This window comes from Ananas comosus, linkage group 10 (genome assembly GCF_001540865.1).
Source record: "Ananas comosus cultivar F153 linkage group 10, ASM154086v1, whole genome shotgun sequence".
NCBI classification, from domain to species: domain Eukaryota; kingdom Viridiplantae; phylum Streptophyta; class Magnoliopsida; order Poales; family Bromeliaceae; genus Ananas; species Ananas comosus.
In genome coordinates this window covers 7999275-8021931 of record NC_033630.1, presented here as the reverse complement: position 1 = coordinate 8021931, position 22657 = coordinate 7999275, and the positions used below count along the sequence as shown (strand labels likewise).

The following is a 22657-nucleotide window of genomic DNA, read 5'->3' as shown; positions in this document are numbered from 1 at the left end:
ATTTTTCTATATATGAGATTTAAGTCCATCAATAATACTTTAACACTCACTTACTCTCTCTCTCTCTCTCTCTCTCTCTCTCTCTCTCCTCCAGTGATTTAGGGTTTGGCTTAGATTTTTTTAAGAAAAAAAATTCAAACTAATTCTCCTCTCTCTCCTAGAAAATTAAAATTTATATTTAATACATATAATTTAAACTATTTAAAAATACGCATATATTTTAAATTGTTATAATAAGGTAGAAAAATTATATTAAAATTTTTAAAAAGTTTGCTTTTCAAAATTAATAGAAAAAGAATTAAAAATAAAACAAATTAAAAAAATATAAAAAAGAGGTGGGCCCCACCCGCCTTGGCCCACCCCTTCTGCTCCTTCCGCTCCCCACCGTCCCCACCCGCCTCCTGCCCCTGGCCGACTCTCTCTCCCCGGCTGGGCCCCACCGCATGCGCGCATGCGCCGCGCAGCGCCCCGCGCGCTTGCTCCTCGCACGTCCGAGGTGCCCGCCCCGCGCGCACGCGCTGCCCGCGTCCCTCCTACCCACGGACGCCCCGCCCGCGCCCGCGCGTCGCCCGCCGCTCCTCGCCTGCCGCACAGCGCCCCCGCGCCTACCCGCACTCGCCCCCGCCCCTCGCTGCACTGTATAGTAACTGCGGTTTCATATATGTACCAGTGAAGGACCTGCACGTTGCGGCGGGATGACTTTATAAAAATAAATAAATAAATTACAAAATACAAAATAAAAAGTCAAAAAATTATATAAAATAAATAACTGAAAAATAAGTAACTAATTAAAGATTGGGGATGAAAATATCACATACCTCATTGTTTAAATCATAATACATTAAAAATTTGAGATTAAATTATTATTCGTCTTATAGCTATAAGGATGGAAATGTAAATCCAATCTTTCAAAAACATTTTTATCAATTTTTTAATATTTTAAATTTTTATAGTATAAATAAAAAATTAGATTAGACTAAAAATATATATAATTTTCTTTCTATGTACATGAACAAAAAAAAAAATTGAAGTTAGAGGAAAAAAAAAAAAACCTCCCTCCTCTCTCCCCCGTTGGGTCCATCCGCACTGTTCCCAAATTGGATTTAAAAAAATAATAAATGAGGGAACAATTGAGATAGAAGAAAAAAAAACTTCCTCTTCACCCCTCCCCGGGCTAGGTCAAAAATATATAAAAATAACTAAAAATAAGATTATTACTGTAATAAAAATATAAAAATAAATTATAAGAAAGATTAAAAAAAAATAAAGGCAATAATCATTAATAAGAAATTAATATATAGTTATATTTATAATTATATATTATAATTATTATATAATATATTATAAATTTTTAGAAAAAATGATTTATTGTCTTATATTTTTGCCTCTATTCTTCTTTTATCTATCTTATCCTTTTATTTTTTTATTTTTTATTGTTTCATTTGTAAATTTCCTTCATTATTTTTTATATATTTTTAACAATTCTTTATTCGGCTTAATTAAAATTTATATTTAATACAAATAATTTAACTTTTTAAAAAATATTTATATATTTTAAATTTTTATAAAAATAAATAAAAATTTAGATTGAATTACAAAAATTATAATTTTTTTAATTATATATTAAGAGAATAAATATATAAAAAAAATTAAGGGAAAAAATTAAAGAGAGAAAAAGAGGCGAAAAAAAAAAAAAAAAAAAATCCCTCCCTCCTCTCCTGTCCCCTCGGCTGTGGGCGCCTGGCCCCACCTCTCCGCTCCTCTCCTCTCCCTCGCCTCTCCTCTCCCGCTCCTCTCCCCGCGCCACGCGGCACCGCCCCGCGCGCCCGCCTTGCCGCGCCCCGCGCGCAATCCGCGCCACGCGGCGCCCCGCCACCCTCGCCGCCTCTCCTCTCCTCTCCCGCGCGCCCGCTCTCGCCCGCGCCGCCGGCTCGCCCGCGCCACGCGGCCCCCGCCCCCCGCGCCGCGCCCGCGCCCGCCTGCCCACGCCCCGCGCTCGCGCTCGCCCCCGCCCGCGCCACGCGGAGCCCCTCCCCGCGTGCCCGCCTGCCCGCGCCCCGCGCGCCCGCGCCACACGGCGCCCCGCCAGGCGCGCCCGCTTGCCCGCGCCCCACGCTCGCCCCTGCCCGCGCCTCCGCGCTCGCCAGGTGTTCAAAACTGAGGATTCATATATACTATATATAGACTATAGATAGATATAGATGTAGTTCCTTTCAATTATGCTCTGTTATTGTCATTGTTCTTTCATTGAGCAGTCGGTACAGCTTGTCCTCGTCGGTAGATTGCACCCACAGGAGAACTTTATAGTCTGGCGCGGAGTGAGAATGCGCAATAACTTGCCACCACCTAATAGAGAGGCACATTTTGGGGTTTCTACTTCGTTTGGATATTGAAAATTTATTACTAAACTTCTGTAGACGATTCATGGGTTGTATCTGCGGACTCGGATATTTTGTGAAACAAGTAAATGTCCTATGGAAAGAAAATATAATCCTGGGTTAAGTCTCCTTCAATTACTACTATATCATGCTTGCATAAAATATACTTCTTCGTACTCCGACGCCAAACATATGCAGGCAATAAATACCCGGTCTGTGGCGGCTCTACTCACGCGCCTGATTGGGCTCCTGCGGCGCAATAAAAACACGATTCTCCGGCTTCAAGCTTCCAGACGGTCGAACATTTGCCGGATCACGTTTGTCCCCAAACCGAGCGGGCGGTTAGCCGTGGTAATCTTTTGGTATACGAAATAGTAAGTAACCCTATATACATATGCACCGCGCCGCAGTGGACCTCCAGAAGTAATGAACACAAAAGGAATTTTGGCCTATATTTTACCAATATAGCCAAGGTGGTAAGTTGCATCTTACAAAATTTGATTTCCAAGTTGAATCGAAATGCCCACTTGATTTCATGTTTCATAACTCAAAAGCAAGATCGGGTTGCTACAGCTGTGACCTTTGCGACTAACAATTATTAATAACGCAGGGCGACTCTTTGCTTGAGCCTATTGCATTCTTGAACAAGAGAATGGTTAAGAAGTTTGGGTAAACTTCAATTCGCCCTACTGTGTTTTAGTTTATTTTCACCTCTGCTATTATGCTACTCAAAGAGTTGCACTTCCCCACCTATGATTTGACTTATTTACACTGCTACCTTAGGGATCAGAAAGTTACACTTAGCTACCCTATGGTAGCAAAGACTTTTTGCTACGTACTCTATATGACGAGATTTTCTGAATAAAATAGAGATAAAACTACAGGTTGGTTAGTTAAGTGCTGCTTTTGAAACCACGAAATGATAAAGTAAAAAAAGTAAAAGTTGCACCACAGAAGGGCAAATTGAGGTAGAGTTGTCGTCTTACCCCAAGCCCCAAGCCGAGTTGGGTTACTGGGGGAAAGTCAAAGCCATCGAGGCCCCTTTCCCGTGATGGAGATGCAACCTTCCAACAAATAAATAACGGTAGTTTGACTGATGAACACTTTGATCTTTACTGAAATTTAACGGACGACCACGGTCACGACATCAGCGGAAAGAAACACATGTGAGAAGTCAACAAAGAGCAGCAACCACATTTTTTGAGCTCTACAGTTTCAAGTTAATATAGAACATGCAACAAGCCTCATAATTGTAAGGAAAAGCACATGACTACCTATCATGGGTAAGTTTGCTCAAACCGTCGCAGTACCCCCGGATTCATCCTTACCCTTACCCGTGCCATAATCCGTCATTCCTACCCCGCCTTCATTCTGGTGTTTCACCCAACCTCCGGTGGCGGCCCTGGAGTAGTTCCAATAATATACGAGAGATGCCACTAAAGAGACCAGCACAAGAGCAGCTGCCGCGGCGAAGACCCCCTTCCGAAGTGCTGCGCACGACGTCAAGTCCCGCTTGATGTAGTAACCCACATATTTTGTGTGGTACGCATTCCTAGCTGATCCCGCCACAAGGCAAGCTTCTGCTACTATGCAAGTAACCCTAAAATTCAGAATAAACACAACAAATTAAAAACTACAGAAGCCCTCATCTTTTCTTTTAATTCTTTTTCTTTTTAATCACACCCGACTAAGTAAGTTTTGTTACTAGTGTGACAAAAAAGAGTTTTAGACCTCAGCCCTCTGTTCCAACCAAAAAGTTAGTGATAGAATGTGATAGAACCAAATAACCAGTGATCGCTCTTCTCTGATGCCTCTTTATAATTGTTTTGGCATTCGTGCCCACTTGTTGCACAATACAGAATACTGATACAATTTGATACAAATTCAGAGATAAAAACAAATTCTCAAAATGTTAGGATGCATGTGATATGTAATGGACATGGCAATAAACATAATTTTTGATACATTAGTATTACCTCATATGACGATTTATATTAATAGAGGTTTAGGTGATCAGACAACATAAACAATAAACCAACTAACTGGTGCAAAGATATATAAAAAGTCGAACCTTGCTCACTAAGAAACAAAATTAACTAGACCAACATTAATCTCGAGTTTCATCAAACATGAGCCCATGATGCAAGTGTCATCCAAGCGTAATAACTACGATAACTTGCCATACAAGTTATCTTGAGAATGATTTTCATTCCCAGTTAGAGCCGAAAGAAATCCAACCGTGTCCCACAAGTTCCCCATGAGCATCCATTATTTTTCTAAAGTTTCTAAAATGGTTGATATTTTTATGACAAATATCTGATATGTATCAGGCATGTACGTACGAGAATTAATACCCAATGCGGACAAGACGCCTAAAAAGAGGTTTCTGCCCATCATAGATGATAAAATTGTAAAAAATAAAATAAAATAAAATAAAGTTGCAATTTTAACTCAATAAAATATAAATGTGATACAAGATAATGAGACTACAACTGATGCGAATGGGAAAAGTAACCACATTCATTACAAACCGTAGAATGCATACGGTAAAGAAAATGGAGAAGGTCCAATGCAATGACTGAAGGAAACTGCAAGAATAAAAATATTACTCGGCATCTCATGGCTGACTGCAAGCTCAACGAACAAGATTGAGTCATAATTTATAACATAATCTTCTAATGTTTCAGATTGAAATCAATTTACCCCTATCAATAATTCAACATAGGACATTTACACGTTTAAACTTTTCATAAAGTTAGACAAGCTCAGACCCACACTTCAGTATAAGAAAATCAGCAATCAGAAGGTAAAAAAAAACAAATGAAACAGAAATATGCACAAATAATATGCGATCAGATAATTCTTACAAATTTACAAAGGCGAAGGAAAATGACTATTAGTAGAGATACCATCTGTCATCCATTTCAAAATTTCTATAATTAAATATACAATTTCCAAGCAAACAAAAACAGCTTGAAACAGTTAACTGATATTATAAGGAACCAATAAAAATATCATATAGTGAAGGAAAACTAAGGGACAGCATTTATCAGGCAACATAAGTCATTAGAGGGTCACAAATCAAGAGAAAGGATTGGTTAAGAGGACAGTTGCATCAATATCAGGCAGCACATGATCAAAATTTAGCTGCTTTGCTGGTTTTTTTAGTGATCCAACTAAGATTTGAAAAAGAAAATAAAAAAAAAAGGGACACAGCAAAAATTTTGGAACGGCTTGAAGGACAACAATGGATGCACCAAGTTTCATCAGTTCGCCTACAAAGAACGGATGAAAGGAGCAACTAAAAAATAAGCTGAACAGCTTGAGGATAGATTAAAAGTATGTCAATCCTGGGGCTGTTCCTCAGGGATCCAAGATGAGAACACTGATCGAGTTGACAAGACCGGATCATACTATTACATTGGGGCATAATGAGCATTTCAACATTTGATAACTAAAACTGTAAATTCTGCATGGATTGTTTAATGAATTAACTGGTATCTGGAATAAACTGGTATAATCCGATACAAGCCTAGAATTGCTGTTCCACCCTTCTCCCTGGAATAAACGGGAACAAGATTAATTAAACTCTAAATTTAATTTTAATTATAGTATTAAATCATTAATTAATCTAATTAATATATTTAAATCATTAATTATTTTTAAAAATTAAAATCTTAAAAATTAAATTTTTATTTTTTTTAATTTATAATTTGTAATCTCAAAAAAAAAATTTAATTTTAAATTTTAAATTTTAAATTTTTATTTTTAAAATTTATTTGATATTTTATATTTTTCAAATTTAAATTTGATCTCAAATTTTACATTTTAAATTTCAAATTTTGCAGTTTAAAATTTGAGATTTTAAATTTTGAAATTTAAAATTTGAGATTTTCAATTTGAATTTTAAAATTTGAGATTTTCACTTTTGAATTTTAATTTTTGAATTTTGAAATTTAAAAGTTAAAATTTTAAATTTAGAAAATATAAATATAAAATTTAAAAATTTAAATTCAAATATAATGAGTAATATCATTATTTTTTTTTATAACTACTCATCGTTCTTCTTATTCCATCTTATCTATCAAAACACTATTTTTCTTATTTTCGGGAACAACTCAATTTTCATCCAAACGCAAAATTGGTCAAGTTTTTGCTTATACCTGAACTTGTACCTATCCTTGGAATAAACAGTTCTTGCTTATACCCGAACCAAACAAAGCCTTGAGGTGACATAAAAATGAAAATCCATGGATGTGGATTGTGACTAAAACTTGTATTAGTCAAAATATTATGCTAGATCACATCGCTCGTGGGGATCGCAACCCCACGAGCCAAGACCTTCCAGAAGTGTCGCTTTGGGTAGTCGATAATGCTCAGCCCTTATCTACACCAAGTGGGATGGTAGTCGATATTGCTCGGCCTTCCATGAGTTGATAGTAAGCAAGCAAGGGGCAGACCAACAAGCCAGTAGAGGTAATTGGGTAAGACATTGTTAGTTCCCACTGGAGAGCTTCTTCCATGTTGAATAGATAAGTTGCACGTCTTCTTGGTAAACTTCAAAACTTCACAAAGGTATAGTAGTGGCATTTATTCATATCTCTTTCACCATACATAATTGTAGCTTTCATATATCGTTACCTTTTTTCCTATTATGCCTCCTTTGGACTGAGTGAGTATAGATCACCTCCTTCGGCAGTTGAACCTACTGAAAATTTATTTCAAATTCTCACCCCTCTATTGTTGTTGTTTTTCCACAGGCCCTTCGTCTTCCCGAGGTGTGTGCTCACGGCAAGGGCGGCACATATTAGCCGGTGGGCCTCATCCATTGTCTCATTTTGACATAGTTAGCAAGTGGAACACATAGTTGACCATTTGATTTTATTAAATTATAAGAGATGTTAGTTGTATGATGATGGTGTATTTGGAGATAAACAATTTGTAATAGTTTAAAGTGATTAATGAGTTTCCTATCTGCAATGTATTCTTGTGAAGAATTGATTGTACAGCTAGTAGCTCACCACTTCGTGCGGGCAGGGGAAGCTCTGCCTGTGCAACGGGTCTGCCACGGCCTCGATAAATAGGGGCCTTCGCTGCTCGAACTGGAGCATGATAGATTGAATGGTATCAGAGCGATATGATGGATAGACAAGAAACCTGTTAGGATTTGGTTAGATTTGTAATTGAATCCTAGTTAGATAAGAATTAATATTTAAATCTATTGGAGATAAATTAAGATTTAAATATTAAATTAGAGGATAAAATCTAACTAGATTAGGATTAATATTTAAATCTATTAGAGATTAATTAAGATAGATTTAGATATTAATTGGAGTAGAAATCCTAAATATATTAGGATTTGGGTACGTTTTTTGTGGAGCCTTATAAATAGCTCTTTGTGGGTTTGCTTTTGAGATGTGAGTACGGGAGAGAGAAAAGGCCTCTTGGGTGCCGTACCAGAGAGAGAAAAAGAGAGAGAGAGAGTTATTTAGTGCACCTAGTGCATGGGTGCGCGCGGATGATTGTCTTCTTTATGGGATTATAGAAGACGAGAGAAGGGTAGAAAAGATCAGAAAGAGGGCTCTCGGTTGTATTACTTCTGTCGAAGAAGAGTCAGGTGTAATATTCTCTTATTTAATGAATCTTTATTTTACCCGCATATTTTCTGTTTTGGTATTTCTCTTTATGATTGTTATAGCTTTTGCTGAGGAGACGGGTTTATGGTAAAAACCGATTTGACGTTTCCGTGCGGAATCCCAACAATTGATACCTGATCCACAGCAGTCGTATCGGAGCGGCGTTGCGGATTCACGAGATCCGGTTCCGGGGCGTACCGATTCCCACAAGTGGTATCAGAGCTGAAGGTTATCGATCCGAGGGAGAATCCACGAAATGCTACGAATTCGAAATCGAGAAAGTTCGACGGCAGAACAATATTCGGATTGTGGCAATTAAAGTACGAGCGATCCTCGTACAGCAAGAATTGGACGAGACGTTGAACGGGAGGAGGCGAAGCCCGGCGGAGGTCACGGATGCGCATGGACGAAGATGGAAGCGGAAGCGCTGAGTACGCTTCATCTATTCATTAGCAATGAGGTTCTTTACAACGTAGCCAGCGAGACGACACCGGCGACAGTTGTGGAAGAAATATGGAAGACTGTACATGACCAAATTCCCTGACGACAGATTGTATCTGAAGCCACGACTGTTTACGCTGCGGATGCAAGAAGCGGCAAGCCTACATGGCATCTAAACGAATTCAACAAGTGGTGGCCAGTTGACCAGCATCGTAGTCAATGTGGATAGACGAAGATAAGGCGCTGATTTACTATCTTCGCTACGGCGACATATGAGCATCTGCTGACCACGTTGCTTTATGGCAAGGAGACCATAAGCGTGGAGACGGTCACGGCGGCGTTCTCTCGAACGAGATGCGGAAGATGACTCAGGAGTCGCGCACACAGAGTCGGGATATCAGCTTTGGTAGTCAGAGCGAAAAGGAGGCACACATCAGCGACCGGAGATCGACAGAAGAAGCCGCTATCTGAGGGTAGAGTGCTTTTATCTCACAGGAAAGGCATATTCAAGCGCAAATTGTCGAAAACTTCAGGATGATCTGAAGGAGTTAGCAGACAGAAGGAGAACTGTCGCTGAACCAGGACGAGACGTATCAGAAACGGCACAGACGAGCAGATCGGAAGATGTTCGATTCTGATGTGCTATATGCGCGACCGGACGGTTGCAAAAATTTCGGATGACGCGTGGGTGCTCGATTCGGCGTGTTCTTTTCACGTATGCCGGGAAGGAGTCTTTTTGCAACCTATAAGGCGATCAAAAGGTGAAAAAGCTCTAATGGGGACGGGACGACGTGCAAAGTTTTGGGAGTCGGCACGGTGAAGATCCGAATGCACGATGGGGTCGTGAGGACGCTGACAGAGTGTGCGGTACGTTCCTGGATTGAAAGCGAAATTTGATCTCGTTAGGCGCAATTGACTCGAAGGGTTGCGATATTTCGGCTCAGGTGGAGCTATGAGAGTTCGAAAACGAGATGGGTCGTGTTGCGAGGCGAACAAGCGTGGCAACTTGTACGTTCTGAACGAGAGCACAATCGAACGGGAGCGAAGACGTTGGTTCCAAAAGTTCGCGGAGTGCAGTCGCTCGAGGCGAGAGCGACGATGCGGCGACATCGAGCGGAGGAGACAAGCTCAAGGGTGAGCTTGCATGGTGAGCTCGACGTGACGTTTGAAGTATTACAAATCCAACCAAGGTGGAGATTTTAGATTGGTTAGATTTGTATGAATCCTAGTTGATTAAGAATTATATATTTAAATCTATTGGAGATAAATTAAGATTTAAATATTAAATTAGAGGTAAAATCTAACTAGATTAGGATTAATTTAATTATTAGAGATTATTAAGATAGATTTAGATATTAATTGGAGTTAGAAATCCTAAATATATTAGGATTTGGGTATTTTTCTGTGCGACCTTATAAATAGCTCTTTTGTGGTTTGCTTTTGAGATGTGAGTACGGGAGAGAGAAAGGCTCTTTGGGTGCCGTAACCGAGAAGAAAAAAGGGAGAGGAGAGAGTTATTTAGTGCACTAGTGATGAGTGCGGCGGATGATTGTCTTCTTTATGATTATAGAACGACGAGGAGAAGGGTAGAAAAGATTAGAAAGATGCGCTGGGTTGTAGTTACTCTGTGCAGAAGAGGAGTCAGGTGTAATCTTCTACTTATTTAATGAATCTTATTTTACCGTATTTTTGTTTTGGTATTTCTCTTTTATGATTGTATCAGCTTTTTGCTGAGGAGACGGGTTTATCGAGTAAAACCCGATTTGACGTTCCGTTGCGGAATATCCCAACAATTTAGATACCGGATCCTAGAGAGTCGGTATCGGAGGCTGTTGCCGATTCACGAGATCGGTACCGGCGCGCAATACGGATCCCAACAAAAACTAGGCATTGAACTGACGCTTAAGGACTTTGGACAACGTGTAGAGAAACAATTTTATAGGTAGTACGGCGAATTAAGTCATGAATGGATGTTATATCTCCAGAAAACTTACTGGCGCCAATCAAAATGTGTTGGGAACCGGTATGATCATTCGTCATGCACTACCAACAAGATGCACGAAAAATAGAGAAACACGAACGACCGGCTAAAAGAAATAAATGCAGAAAGAAGAAACCAAGATTTACGTGGTTCGGCAATTGCCTACGTCCACGGGGAGAGCGAGAGAGATGTATTCCACTATATGAAGAAATAGAAGTACAAGCTTACACCTTATGTCTTCTCCGGATAAAAACCAAGAGCCTTACGGTGAATCCCACCTTTCTCTTGTTCCAACGAAAACTCCAAGAAAATACCGAAAAAATCTTTTCGTAAAACCGAGAAGACCAAATTAGAGAAGTATAGAAACTCTAACCAAATTCCTTTATGCCGTTGCTTCGAAGAATCCGAACCGCTCAGGCAATTGGTTGAGAACCGCCGCTCCGCCGCCAATGTCAATCCGTCACATGCGTGCTACCGCGCATCTCCTTCTCTTGCTACCGTACCGCTATACATGAAGAGAACCGGCCACCTTAATTAATTAGCTTCTCTCCGCATGCTAATTAAGTCAGTCCTTCATGCGACCTTCTTGCTGCTGCCGTACGTCGTCAAGACCGGGCCAATAGCCTTGATTAATTAGCCATGGACCTGATGCTAATTTAATTGGCCTCAGCCCTCTAGCCTCTCTAATTACTTTTGGCCACCACACGGCTCCCCAAGCCGTACATGCATATGCATGTATATATAGAGAGGGATTTGGCTCAATCCTACTCTAATTCAATATGATTATTGAATATAGAGTATTATATGGAAACCAATCCTAGTCCACCTAGGATTCCAATTTAAATTAGGATCCACCAAAATAAATCCTAATGGGATCCTTTCTATTTTTCCATAAACCCGGTGTATGAACCAAACCAATAAAAAAGAAGGCATATCTTTAACAAGATGATACTATTTCCCTCTTCTGATAGTCACGTTGGTGACCAACAATGTAGAGTCAAAAGACGGAAGGAAATTCCTTTTTGAAAATTTTGCCCAAATTGAATTAATTTTTTTTTTCTCTAATTGAGTTCGACCAATCTAGGTTATGTTAATAACTGATGTCACTTTATGTTTCAGGAAGTAGACATGGCACCTTACGAAAGATCTCGGACAAGGTCTACGACGACTCAACACAACATACCCCTATCATCTAGATCTGGAGAGGTCCAAGAGTAGCCTAGCCACCTAGCCGCCTTGGTTAGGGGCGTGGAGAAGTAAGCAGAGGCCACGCCCTACCAAGAGGAGCGCATGCAACGACTTGAGGAGCTCCTGGCCCGCCAATTATGTGCAGGGGCAATTGACTCCCCCATCGGTGGCCAACCAAATCGCCATAGGAGTTGTTGCTACAACTCAAGCAGCGCAACATCAATTACTGACTCCAACAACGAGTGTGGGTCTCGACGAGAGAGCTGGAGGAGCTCCGTCCCACCAACCCCTGTTAATGTGACACCTCTGGCGGTGTTTCCTACCGCAGTGACAAGCACAGGGGAAAGAAGTTCTTGCCCGTTTGGAGGGATTTGACTGTGCAGGCCAAGATCGTTTGATGGTAAGGACCCGACCCATGGGTGGTCGAAAAGTGGGTTATACATATGGAGAAGATCTTCCACAACATCTTTATCCCGGATGAGGAACGTGTGTGGCAGGTGGTCCACAACCTAGAGAGGAAAGCCTACCAGTAATTGGACATAGAATGCCAATCTTTAAACTGTAAAAAAGAAAAAGAAAAAAAAAAAAGAGTAATCAGCTGTGACACGTTCACTAGAAAAAGGAGTAATGCAAGTGTTTCATTTGCTTCTCTTCCATGGACGCTTCATTCTCCCAAAATGTATCCTAGTTTTTGGTCTAATTCTTCTTCATGGACTTGTCCACGATCTCGTGGGATAAGTTCAAAAAGATGCTGCTCATAAGGTACTTCTCTGAGAGAGTCAAACGGCATTTGGAGCAGGATATGAGGAAGCTCCAACAAAAAAGAAAAACAATGGCAGAATATGAGCAAAAAATTTTCCCTATAATAAACGGCATAAACTACGTGGTAAGGGATGACAGAAAAAATGCGAGAATGTTTAAGGATTAAGCCATCGATCCACCATCTCGTCCAATCGGCGAACCTCCAAACCTTCCAAGAGGTCGCAGACGGAGCACTTATCATGGAGAAAGAGAAAGAGGTGGCGAGAGAGAAGCAAGAAGCAATAGATAGACAAAAAAAGAGATAACAGATTTGCTTTGATACCAGTTTGCTAGAAATCCGCAACTTATACTGATACCAGATTTGCTCTGATACCTGTTTGTTAGAAATCTGCCACTTACACTGCTATCAGATTTACTCTGATATCAGTTTGTCATAACAAAAGCGGAAAAAGATCTAATTCGTTGGGTACGAAAATACCAAAAGAAGAATCAAGAAAGAGAAAAAAATTAAACATAAATATTTACATGGCTTGGCCACTAGCCTACGTCCGCAAGGGAAGACACAATGGAGATTTTCATTATAATCAAAATGGTGTAATTAATTATTAATAATTTAATTATTTATTCATAAACTAATATTTATATTGATCAACCATAAATATTTATATTAATCTAATTAATTTTTTTACTAGTTATCTAGCTAAAATAATTTACTAACTAATTAAAAAGTTAATTTTTTATAATTAATTAATTAATTAATATATTTTCATTATCTTATACAATATTCATAGTTAATAAATTTATTAATTTATTAAATCATTTTTAAGTAATATTTTGATGTTAATTAATTAGATAAAATAATTTTAATTTAAAATTATAAATCTTATTCCCCATGTTCCAATCTAACCATCTAAATACTATTTACCTTATTCCTAGGAACAACACAATTTTCATCCAAACGCAAAATTGGTCTAGTTCCTGACTTCCTGTTTATATCTGAACTTGTACCTATTCCTGAAATAAGCAATTCATACTTATACCTGAATCAAACGCAACCTTAATAAAAAAAATAAGCTCTAAACCCTCTTAAGGAGGAAAAAAAATGCATATTTTTGAGGAGGATTAAGCGCATATTTTTTGTATTTACGAGGTAAAGTGCAACATGCTATACATTAACAAGGGTTATCTGCATTTTATCCTTTTAAATTTTATACATTATTTAAAAAAACTTTAAAAAATAAATAAATAAATAAAGGTTCGGTCCAAAGCCCGACTAAGCACAACCCATACCATTCAGGCCAAGGGGGCGTGTTGGGCCGCAGATATAAGAAATCCGGGCTGGCATGACCTATCCTGGAATTTAGAGTTGGGACGGCCTTCGGCCCGTATCAACCCAGGTGAATGTGGGCCACATTACACTCCTAGGCATGGCGCAAGCAAATGTATGGCATTGTTGGCAACACAACCTGGCGACCAAGTGTTAAGATTTCGCATTCGGTGGCAGCCCATGGCACCACTTTATGTTATTTATCAGTAGCAAAATTACCACCACTATTGTATGAACTTCCAGGGACAGAGAATATCACCACCTATATTTTCACTGGCGGAACTGTTGCCGGCAAATTACGACAAGATATTTCATGACAATATTACCTTGTACGGTGGCAACTTTTGTCGCCACCATATGTTTTATCCGCAGAAGTAATTTTTCAATACGTATTACAGAAAACTATGCTATAAAGCAGATTACATAAGTTATCAAGTCACATACCATTGTATACTAACAAGAGAAAAAAGTTGCTTCACACTGCAAAGTTCCAAAAAACTAGGTAAAAACCATTATAAATATCTCCAATGAAATCTAGTTGGTTGAAACAAAGTAAGAAAAAAAAAAAAAAAAACTTGCCAATTACCATGTGTGATTAATTTATCTTAATCAGCCAAAGCTAAAAGGTAAGAATAAAGCATTTCCGCAGGCATGACTTAAACAAAGTTATCACAAGTATATGAACTATGTCCTACACTCAATAAGCCTAAGAAGACTAATTAGATGCAGACAGAAACAATACTAAATTATGTAGTTTACAGACAAGATATGAGCTGGACGTTTCTGCATTTGCATGTCCTTCTTAGCTGTTTCAGTCTGCTGTTTTACCAAAGATATGGCAAATCAAATGCTTATCAAAATTGACGACCTGATTGGCATTCGGGATTGGATTGCATAGGACAAAACGAGAGAGCGATGCCAGAAGAAGAAATAATTCAACAATTCAACACCATTAATTGAGATTTGATTATCCCATCCCAGCCCGGCCCAGCCCAACTCAACCCAGCCCACCAGGATTTTGGGATGAACTCAACCTCTCACAAGCCACCGCGAAAATTCCGAGTAACTAAATCCTCCTCCTCCCTTCAATATCGCTCTCTCTTGTACTATCCAATCCCATCCGATGCAGTCCGGAGCATGAGATGGCCCGAAAGAAAAGAGAGAAGAGATTGGAATGGCATAAGAAGCCACCGTTCCACTAGGCAATCATGGGTAGTACAGATTAGAGCTTTACCAAGAGAGAACAAAGGCCGCGATTGCACAGGTTCGGGATCCGCTGGCGGCCAGGCCACGCCCGAAGCAGAGGCAGCGGGTGACGCCGCTCAACAGCGCCTGGCTCGCCAGCAGCACGAAGAACGCCGCCACGCCGTACGCCGTCGACGCGTTCGAGTCGTACGCGCAGTACGTACGGTCGTCGTACTCGTCCGGCACCACCCTCCCCTTCGTCGCCGGGAGGGGAAAGGGAAAAGAAAAAAAAAAAAAAAAGCTATTTCAGTAGTCAAAAAAGAAAGAAAGAAAGAAAGAAAGAATCCTGAAAACAAACAAACGGTAGTGTATCTATCTGATGCTGCGAAAGGGAAGGAGGTGGTAAGTGGAACCAACGGTGCTTCTGCGGCTCTCGGCTCCGATGGCTAGGACGAAGGCGAGGAGGTGGAGGAAGGAGACGGCGGCGACGACCGAAATGGACACGCCCATCTCCACAGCACTAGTATGGAATATGGATTACTAATTGCCAATTCCTAATATCAGATCTCTATACCCCCTCTTCAGAGAGAGCGTCGTTTCTATTTTCTCCGTCTCTATTAAGCTCCACTCTCCCTCCTTTCCTTGTGCGCTGCAACCTTTACTTTTTTTATTCGGCAATACCTTTTATGGAAGCAGTAGAATGGTGGCGGGCTCAATGGTCACTTAATAGAATAGCCTACGTTTTTCAGCCCTAAGGCGAAAGTAGTTTAACTGAGACAGTGTAAAGACGCAGACAGTACAAACAGTACAAAGAGTGAAGACCGCAGACAGCTGTTTCGCTAGCACCAAATCTGCTGTCTAATTTAGGACAAAAAAAAAAAAAAAAANACACAAAAAAATATAGACTATTATAAAACAAAGGGAAAATTTCAAAAACCCCCCTGTGGTTTCGCAGTTTCTCATTTTGCGCCCTGTGGTTTAAAATATATCAATTTGCCCCCGTATAGTTTCTTTTTTCTCTCTTTCTTATCAATTTTATTATTTTTTTTTTTAAATCAGTGATAAAGTTAAAATTAAAGGATACTAAAGTGAATATTTGATAAATCTAGATTGATATTTGAAGTTTTTTTTATATAATTTAATGAAATATTAACGAAAAAGGTACCGAAAAGATAAAAACGAAACCACAGGGGGGCAAATTGATACATTTTAAACCACAGGGGGGCAAAGTGAGAAACTATGAAACCACAGGGGGGGTTTTTGAAGTTTTCCCTAAAACAAAATGATTGCATAGGGCTCTTCCTAAATGTAGAAAATATTAAGGCTTCGTTTGGCTCGGAAATTAGTAGGAACTAGTTATTCCAGAAATAGGTATAAGTATGAATTTTTGTAAGAACAAGAGTATTTTTTTTTTGGATGGAAATGTGAATATAAGTTGGAACTAGAAAAATTATGTTTGGATGGTTATTGGGAATAAGAGAAATAGTTGATGGTTATAAATAAAAAATAATGATATTACCCTTAAAATTGAATTTAAATTTTTAAATTTTAAACTTATAATTTTAAATTGAAAATTTTAACTTTTAAATTTTAAATTTTGAAATTAAAATTTAAAATTATAATTATCAAAATTTTAATTTTAAATATCAAATTTATTTGATAAATTTAAGACCAAATTTAAATTTAAAAGATATAAAATATCAAATTTAAAATTTAAAAATTAAAAATATCAAATTTAAAATTTAAAATTTAAAAATATCAAATTTAAAATTTATAATTTATAATTTAAAATTTAAAATTATAAATGAAATTTTTGAAATTATAAATTTTAAAAATTTAAATTCTAATTTAAAATAAAAATCTCTCGCTCTCTCTCTCTACCTACAACCCGGTAAGTGTTGCCCACCAAAAATTCTGTTTGGGTACATGAGGGGGGTAACCCCCTTATCCCCCTCTTATACCCAATCCAAATGCTCTCTAAGTATATATATTTTCATAAAACTTCTGTTATCAAATTTATCCATCTAAAAATTTTCTTGTTTGCTATCCCTCCAAAAATCTCCCTACTTTCAAATATATTTTTTGTTACAAAAATACGGATAACTATAAGTACAATAAATTAATCACGGCTATATAAGTGGTAAAATAACTTTTTTACCTCTTATTTATATAATTGTATTGTAATTTTGAATTTTGTCATCTTTCTCTTCCCTTCGTCTTTACCTCTTAATTATATATACATATGCATATACATCTATATTAATATTGTCACGCCCCGGAGTTCCTTTTAGTTTGAAAATACAGCGGAAGTGACTAGAATTTTTTTTTTTTAAATCTGACCCCAGGGTATGCCAGATCCGCCACAAATACAGGGATTCCACTATTCACACGGACAGAATCTTCCCTATATTTGCACGGCGTCGCACAAGTACAAGATGTAAAATAGGATACAATCACAACTAAATGAATATACAAGTCATCATACATTCAATATCCATACACCATTCACCACAGGTTCATAAACATAGATCTGAATATAAATCCACAACTATCAGTTGAAACGTTTCCTACCTAGAAACTTATTTTGAAATACTAATTCAAAAAAACCACGAGAAAACTCTTTTGAAAGCTGTTTCCCACACGAAAATCTTTTCTTTTCAAAACACGCTACCACGAGGGGTAGAAAACCTTTCCTTTTTACAAAAATCCAGAAATCTTTATCTCATTCGGAAAACCAACTAAAATCTTGAATAATTATACATAATGAAATACTGAACCATATAGATGTCTAAGTCATATCAACAGAAATAACGAAGGTAGTAACTAAACTACACAAACCGGGTCGGAAGCTCTATCAACCGCTACCAACGTATCTCACGTCTCGTCCCAACACTTACCGCCTGCAATACCTGAAAAATAATGGGGGGGTGAGAACATGTAAACATGTCTCCCCTCCCAGTGGATACCGCAAGCCGATGAAGGCGAGTAGTACTCACTGGATCAGGAAGAGATAAACAAGGTAATGAGTAGATATACTGAATACAGTAGCAATAAACTGAAAGGAAGTAGAACTATAACAGAATAACGACTACCGCTACTGTAACTAGAACAAAAAGCATACATGGATATATACTATAGTAGTAAGACAACTGTAAGGCAAGAACTGTAAGTATGCATGCAACGACTGCTACTATAGATATATGCGTCAACCGGATGTATAGACCAAATATACCCAATCTGAAATCTGCTGCTCTGTTGGTCCGCACCGCAAACCTCAAGCCTGTGCCCTGGAGGTCCGCACCGCAAACCTCCTGACAATACAACTGCCACTCAACCATGCATATAACCCCTCTAGAGCTCACGGGTTAACACCTGGAACCAATTTTCCGGAAAAGAACACCCCTTGCGGTGGATCAGACCGCCAGTGTTCGTGAAATGTGACGAGTATTGGGCGATCAATGCAATATGCTCAATGATCAACCATCGGCAACCAGCCGACAATCCTGCCCACAGGGCTCACCGACTGTATAGGTCATCAACTGTAAGGAAGAACAAGAACTGACCACTCAGGTTGTCACGCCCCGGGACCGACGGAGGCCTTCCCGGTAGCGCGCCCAGACCCGCCATATGCCTACACATATAAGGCGTCTACAACAAAAGCGGAAGAATAAGACAAAAGATGAACTACATCTAGAGATATCAGAGCAAGTATACATCTAGAATCTATACTAGGTAGAACATAACTAAACAATAAAAGTAAAGCATAAAGTTATATAGTATCCATCTCAAAAGTACAAAAAGGGGTGGTCTCTACAAATGGTACAAATCTCTCAACCTCTCCAAAAAGAAACAAAAGAGAGGTGGACCACCTATCCAATAATCCCTCGCTAGCTAGCCCGAGGCGATTCCTTTCCCGCGATCCCGAGCCTCTCCCGGAGTGGAAGGCTCTGAAAGAAAATATAAAACAGAGGGCATGAGAACTATAATTTATAGTTCCCAGTGGGCAATTACTGACCTTAGCAAAATGCACCACTAGGCCGAAGTCATGAGCAGATATAGAAAATGAAATAACAACTGCGAAAATAAAAACATATAATGAAATGCTATACTACTATGCCACAGGTATATATGATATCAACATGGAGTACATCTACTCTATCATGAATCCAATATGCCGATACATAACAAGTATGCTCTATCATGACTACCAAGTAAGCTGTGATGCAACAAGTAATACTATCAAATATACAATATGTCCCAAAATTCAATACATATCTAGTATGTACTATTATGGCAACTAAGGGTACCACAAATTCCAATGTCAGCTAAATCCAACTACGATATACTATCAAGTAGTGATTGTCATTTAATTGATTAAGGTTCATCATTCAATCTCATCCAGGACCAACACATGTGTAGTCCAACTTGTGCCGCCTAGCTGCCGGTAGTAGCTCCAACATCCCCTCTCGAGGAATGAGACTGTGCCACCCGCCCCTACAGGCGCCTCGCCGCCTAGCTGCCCGTGGTAGCTCGTCATCCCACTCTGGAATGAGACTGTCCCACGCGACCCTACAGGCATCTCAATCCCACACGCGCTAACTGCGTCGCAAAAGGCCAACTCCGGAGTGCCGGCTTGTAGGGAGCGACCCTCACAAGCATGTGTGAATGAGTAGAAATAGCAAGTAATCATAGTCATCATATCACGGATCTCGTCATCATGTCTCTAACATGGAATAGCAACTCAACAGTCATCATGTCTCTAACATGGAAATGCTCATTAGTAACCCCGAGGGTCTAGTCTATGCCTCAAGTGAAGGTTTACTAAGTTCACTATGTCCGATGCCTCTTTGTGGTGTTATTTACTAGGTTCATGCATGCCCCAAGCTCAATGTCGCTCTATGACATTAGTTTAATATACCAATAATAGGTTAATACGCATGCTCTCTAGCGTGACCTCAAATTGCTAATATGTACCTAGCATGCACCCCACAATGCATATAATTATTAACATGTATCTATTCACTAGCATAAGGTTTCAATGCGTCCGTATGCAACTATCAACTTAGCATGGTTCTCATAATATTAATATGCACATGCAATTCACATATCATCCAAATCTAATGCCCCTTCATGACAATAGGTTTATTAAGTCCATATATATGCCAAGCTTAATACCCCTTTATGACATTAACTTGATAAATCCATATCTAGTCCAAGCCCAATACCTCTTTATGACATTGGCTTACTATACCAAGCATGGGTCAAAGTCCAAAAGTGCAATGCACACATCAATTTCACTAAATTAAACATGATCCACAACTAAGTATGAGATGCTAACCATAGGCTCCAAGCCCAACATGAAAACTCTTTACTATATAGAGGTCAAATATGTATCGTACAAAGCATGTGCATTTTAAGTATTATAAAATTTTCAAGTATTCTATCAAGCATGATTATGCGTGCATTTTTATTTTACGATCAGCAAAACCATCAAATGAGAATTTTATCTCATTTTGGTAAGGCCAAACCCACCAAGTCTCCTCGAAGCCCTTCGTTTCACCGAAAGAAGGTGCCCACTAGCCTCCTAGCTCCCTATAGGTTAAATTAGGAGTGTCACGTGCATCGAACGAACAATGACAAGTTCAAACATTAACCAACTCAAGATAAGGGCAAAATCTCACCTAAGTGTAGAAAATCCCTTTCAAGCTCCAAATGGGAGATAGAACCCTTCCAAACCAAGCTAGAGAAAGGTTCTAATTCAATTAATTAAGCTCCAAAAGCCCTAGATCAAAAATCTCCAAATCAAACCCTAAATCCTCATTTTTTAGGGTTTTTATGCAAACATCGTGAAAATCATGATCAAAAAGAAATAGAAAGCAACTAACCTCTCATGAAGCCCCAAACAAGGTTCAAAATCTACTAGGGTTGAAGATCACCTCCCTCACAAGCTCAACTCCAAGCTCCCAAACTTCTCCCATGGTGGAAAAGTCACCAAAAAGCAAAAAGAGAGCAAAAGAGGAAATTAAACCTCAAAAATCTCAACCAAAAGAAAGAAAAAGAAAGAGGGGAAGAAGAGAGCTCCCTCACCATCTTCTCCACTGCTGGCAAGCCCAGGAAACACCAAGGGAGGTGGGGTACACATATAGTGTTGCTACAATAGCAAAAACACTCCTGCAGTTCAAGCAGTCTGCGGACTGCACTGCGTACCGGTACAAGGGGTCGCGTACCGGTACACATCCCACGAAAATGCCAAACCCGAGCCTCGAGTTGGCTGAGAAGCTGCCTGTGTACCGGTACACGGCCCCGCGTACCGGTACAACCATCACCCCGTACCGGTACAGCCATCAACCCTGTACCGGTACACAGCCTGCTGAAGGCTACTCGAGAGCACACCAATAATCCAACTTTTTGGGTTTTGGTGCAAAGTTTTAAACCACAAATCTCGGGATACGAGCCATAGATCGGAACACTGTCGACAACCCTCCAGAATATCTGAAAAAACTCGAAACACAGATTAAACACTCGAACCTTGCTATTTGTGAAAGTCCAGTGTGTTACACAGGTCAACTAGGATGGAACAACTCAACATCCTCTCAGAAGTATGCAAATACTACTCAAGGGTCAACAAAAGTGTAGATGCAAGAACTGACCAATGGGTCACAGATACGACATATGAACCGACCAACCAGAGTCACTGATACGAAGTACGAGAATCGACCAACCAGGTCACTAATACGAAGTAGGAAAATCGACCAACCAGTTCACTGATACGGAGTACGAGAATCGACCAACTATGTCACTAATACGAAGTACGAGAATCGACCAACCAGGTCACTGATACGAAGTACAAGAATCGACCAACCGAGTCATAGATATCACAAATAGATAGACTACTCTATTCCTACACCTAATACTAAGCATGGGAACATCTGAGTAGAGTGTAATGTAAAAAATAGAGGTGTAAAGTTCAACATATAGTATATGCATGGATAATAACAAAAGAGCAAGGGTAAGAAACCATCACCGAGCGTGCACCACTGTACCGACGTCGAATCGAAGTACCCACCTGTACAAATGTCGCACCTGTCTCCTGACTACGAAAGGATGTCAACCGGACCTAAGGAAGGTCCATCGGGTAAGTGTCTAACCCACAACTAATAACCACTAAATCCACTACCCACAAACAAACCCACGGAAATCGGTTTCCCCAAAACTGACTACCGTAACACGCCGGAAGTCCTGAAAATCGCACCGGGACTCCACCGGGACCCACGAACTGTCCCAGAATGCATCGACTTGTGCCACGAGCCACCCGCTGCCATCAAACACTACTATTTGTGTGTCCTGGCAGCAAACACAAAATCTCGCCTCCATACAATTATCGTCGGATAATCGTTCGGATCCGGGTTCCCGAAAGTGTCAATTTCGACACCGAAACCCACCGTCGCTCACCCGTCATTTTCGAACCCTCGAAATGACTCGAGTGACCAGCCAACAAGGCTCAGCGACATAGCAAATCATCACAAAGCACCGTCGGATGAATTCCGAACTAAACTCGCATTCCGTCGGCAGATTTTGCCGACAAACGCACCGGAAAAGCATTTCTGATCACCGTAAAAGTCTGGGGCCTTGGACAATCAGTCCAGAGGTTGCCTGCAGCCCGCACACGCTACCCACAGCGATCACAATATAAACAATTGCATAAAAACCCTCCCGATTACATGAAATCACATTATTTCATGCAATTTTCGGGGTTTTA

General features: G+C 39.6%; 1 protein-coding gene across 1 annotated transcript; it reads right to left on the bottom strand.

Annotated features, from left to right (window-relative positions):
- On the bottom strand, nt 3467–15624 carry LOC109716812. The gene is made up of 3 exons (XM_020242388.1): nt 15316–15624; nt 14948–15153; nt 3467–3978 (listed from the first exon to the last, which is right to left on the bottom strand). Exons 1-3 carry the CDS (start codon nt 15406–15408, stop codon nt 3672–3674), a joined length of 606 nt encoding a protein of 201 aa, XP_020097977.1. The 5' UTR covers nt 15409–15624; the 3' UTR covers nt 3467–3671.

Bases quoted from the DNA above. Each gene is read 5' to 3' on its own strand.
- LOC109716812 (XM_020242388.1), bottom strand. From the start codon at position 15,408: ATGGGCGTGTCCATTTCGGTCGTCGCCGCCGTCTCCTTCCTCCACCTC. The intron at 15,154-15,315 runs GTTGGTTCCACT...CCGGCGACGAAG, and splicing joins CCGAGAGCCGCAGAAGCACC to GGGAGGGTGGTGCCGGACGA. The intron at 3,979-14,947 runs GTAAAGCTCTAA...TCTGAATTTTAG, and splicing joins GCGGCCTTTGTTCTCTCTTG to GGTTACTTGCATAGTAGCAG.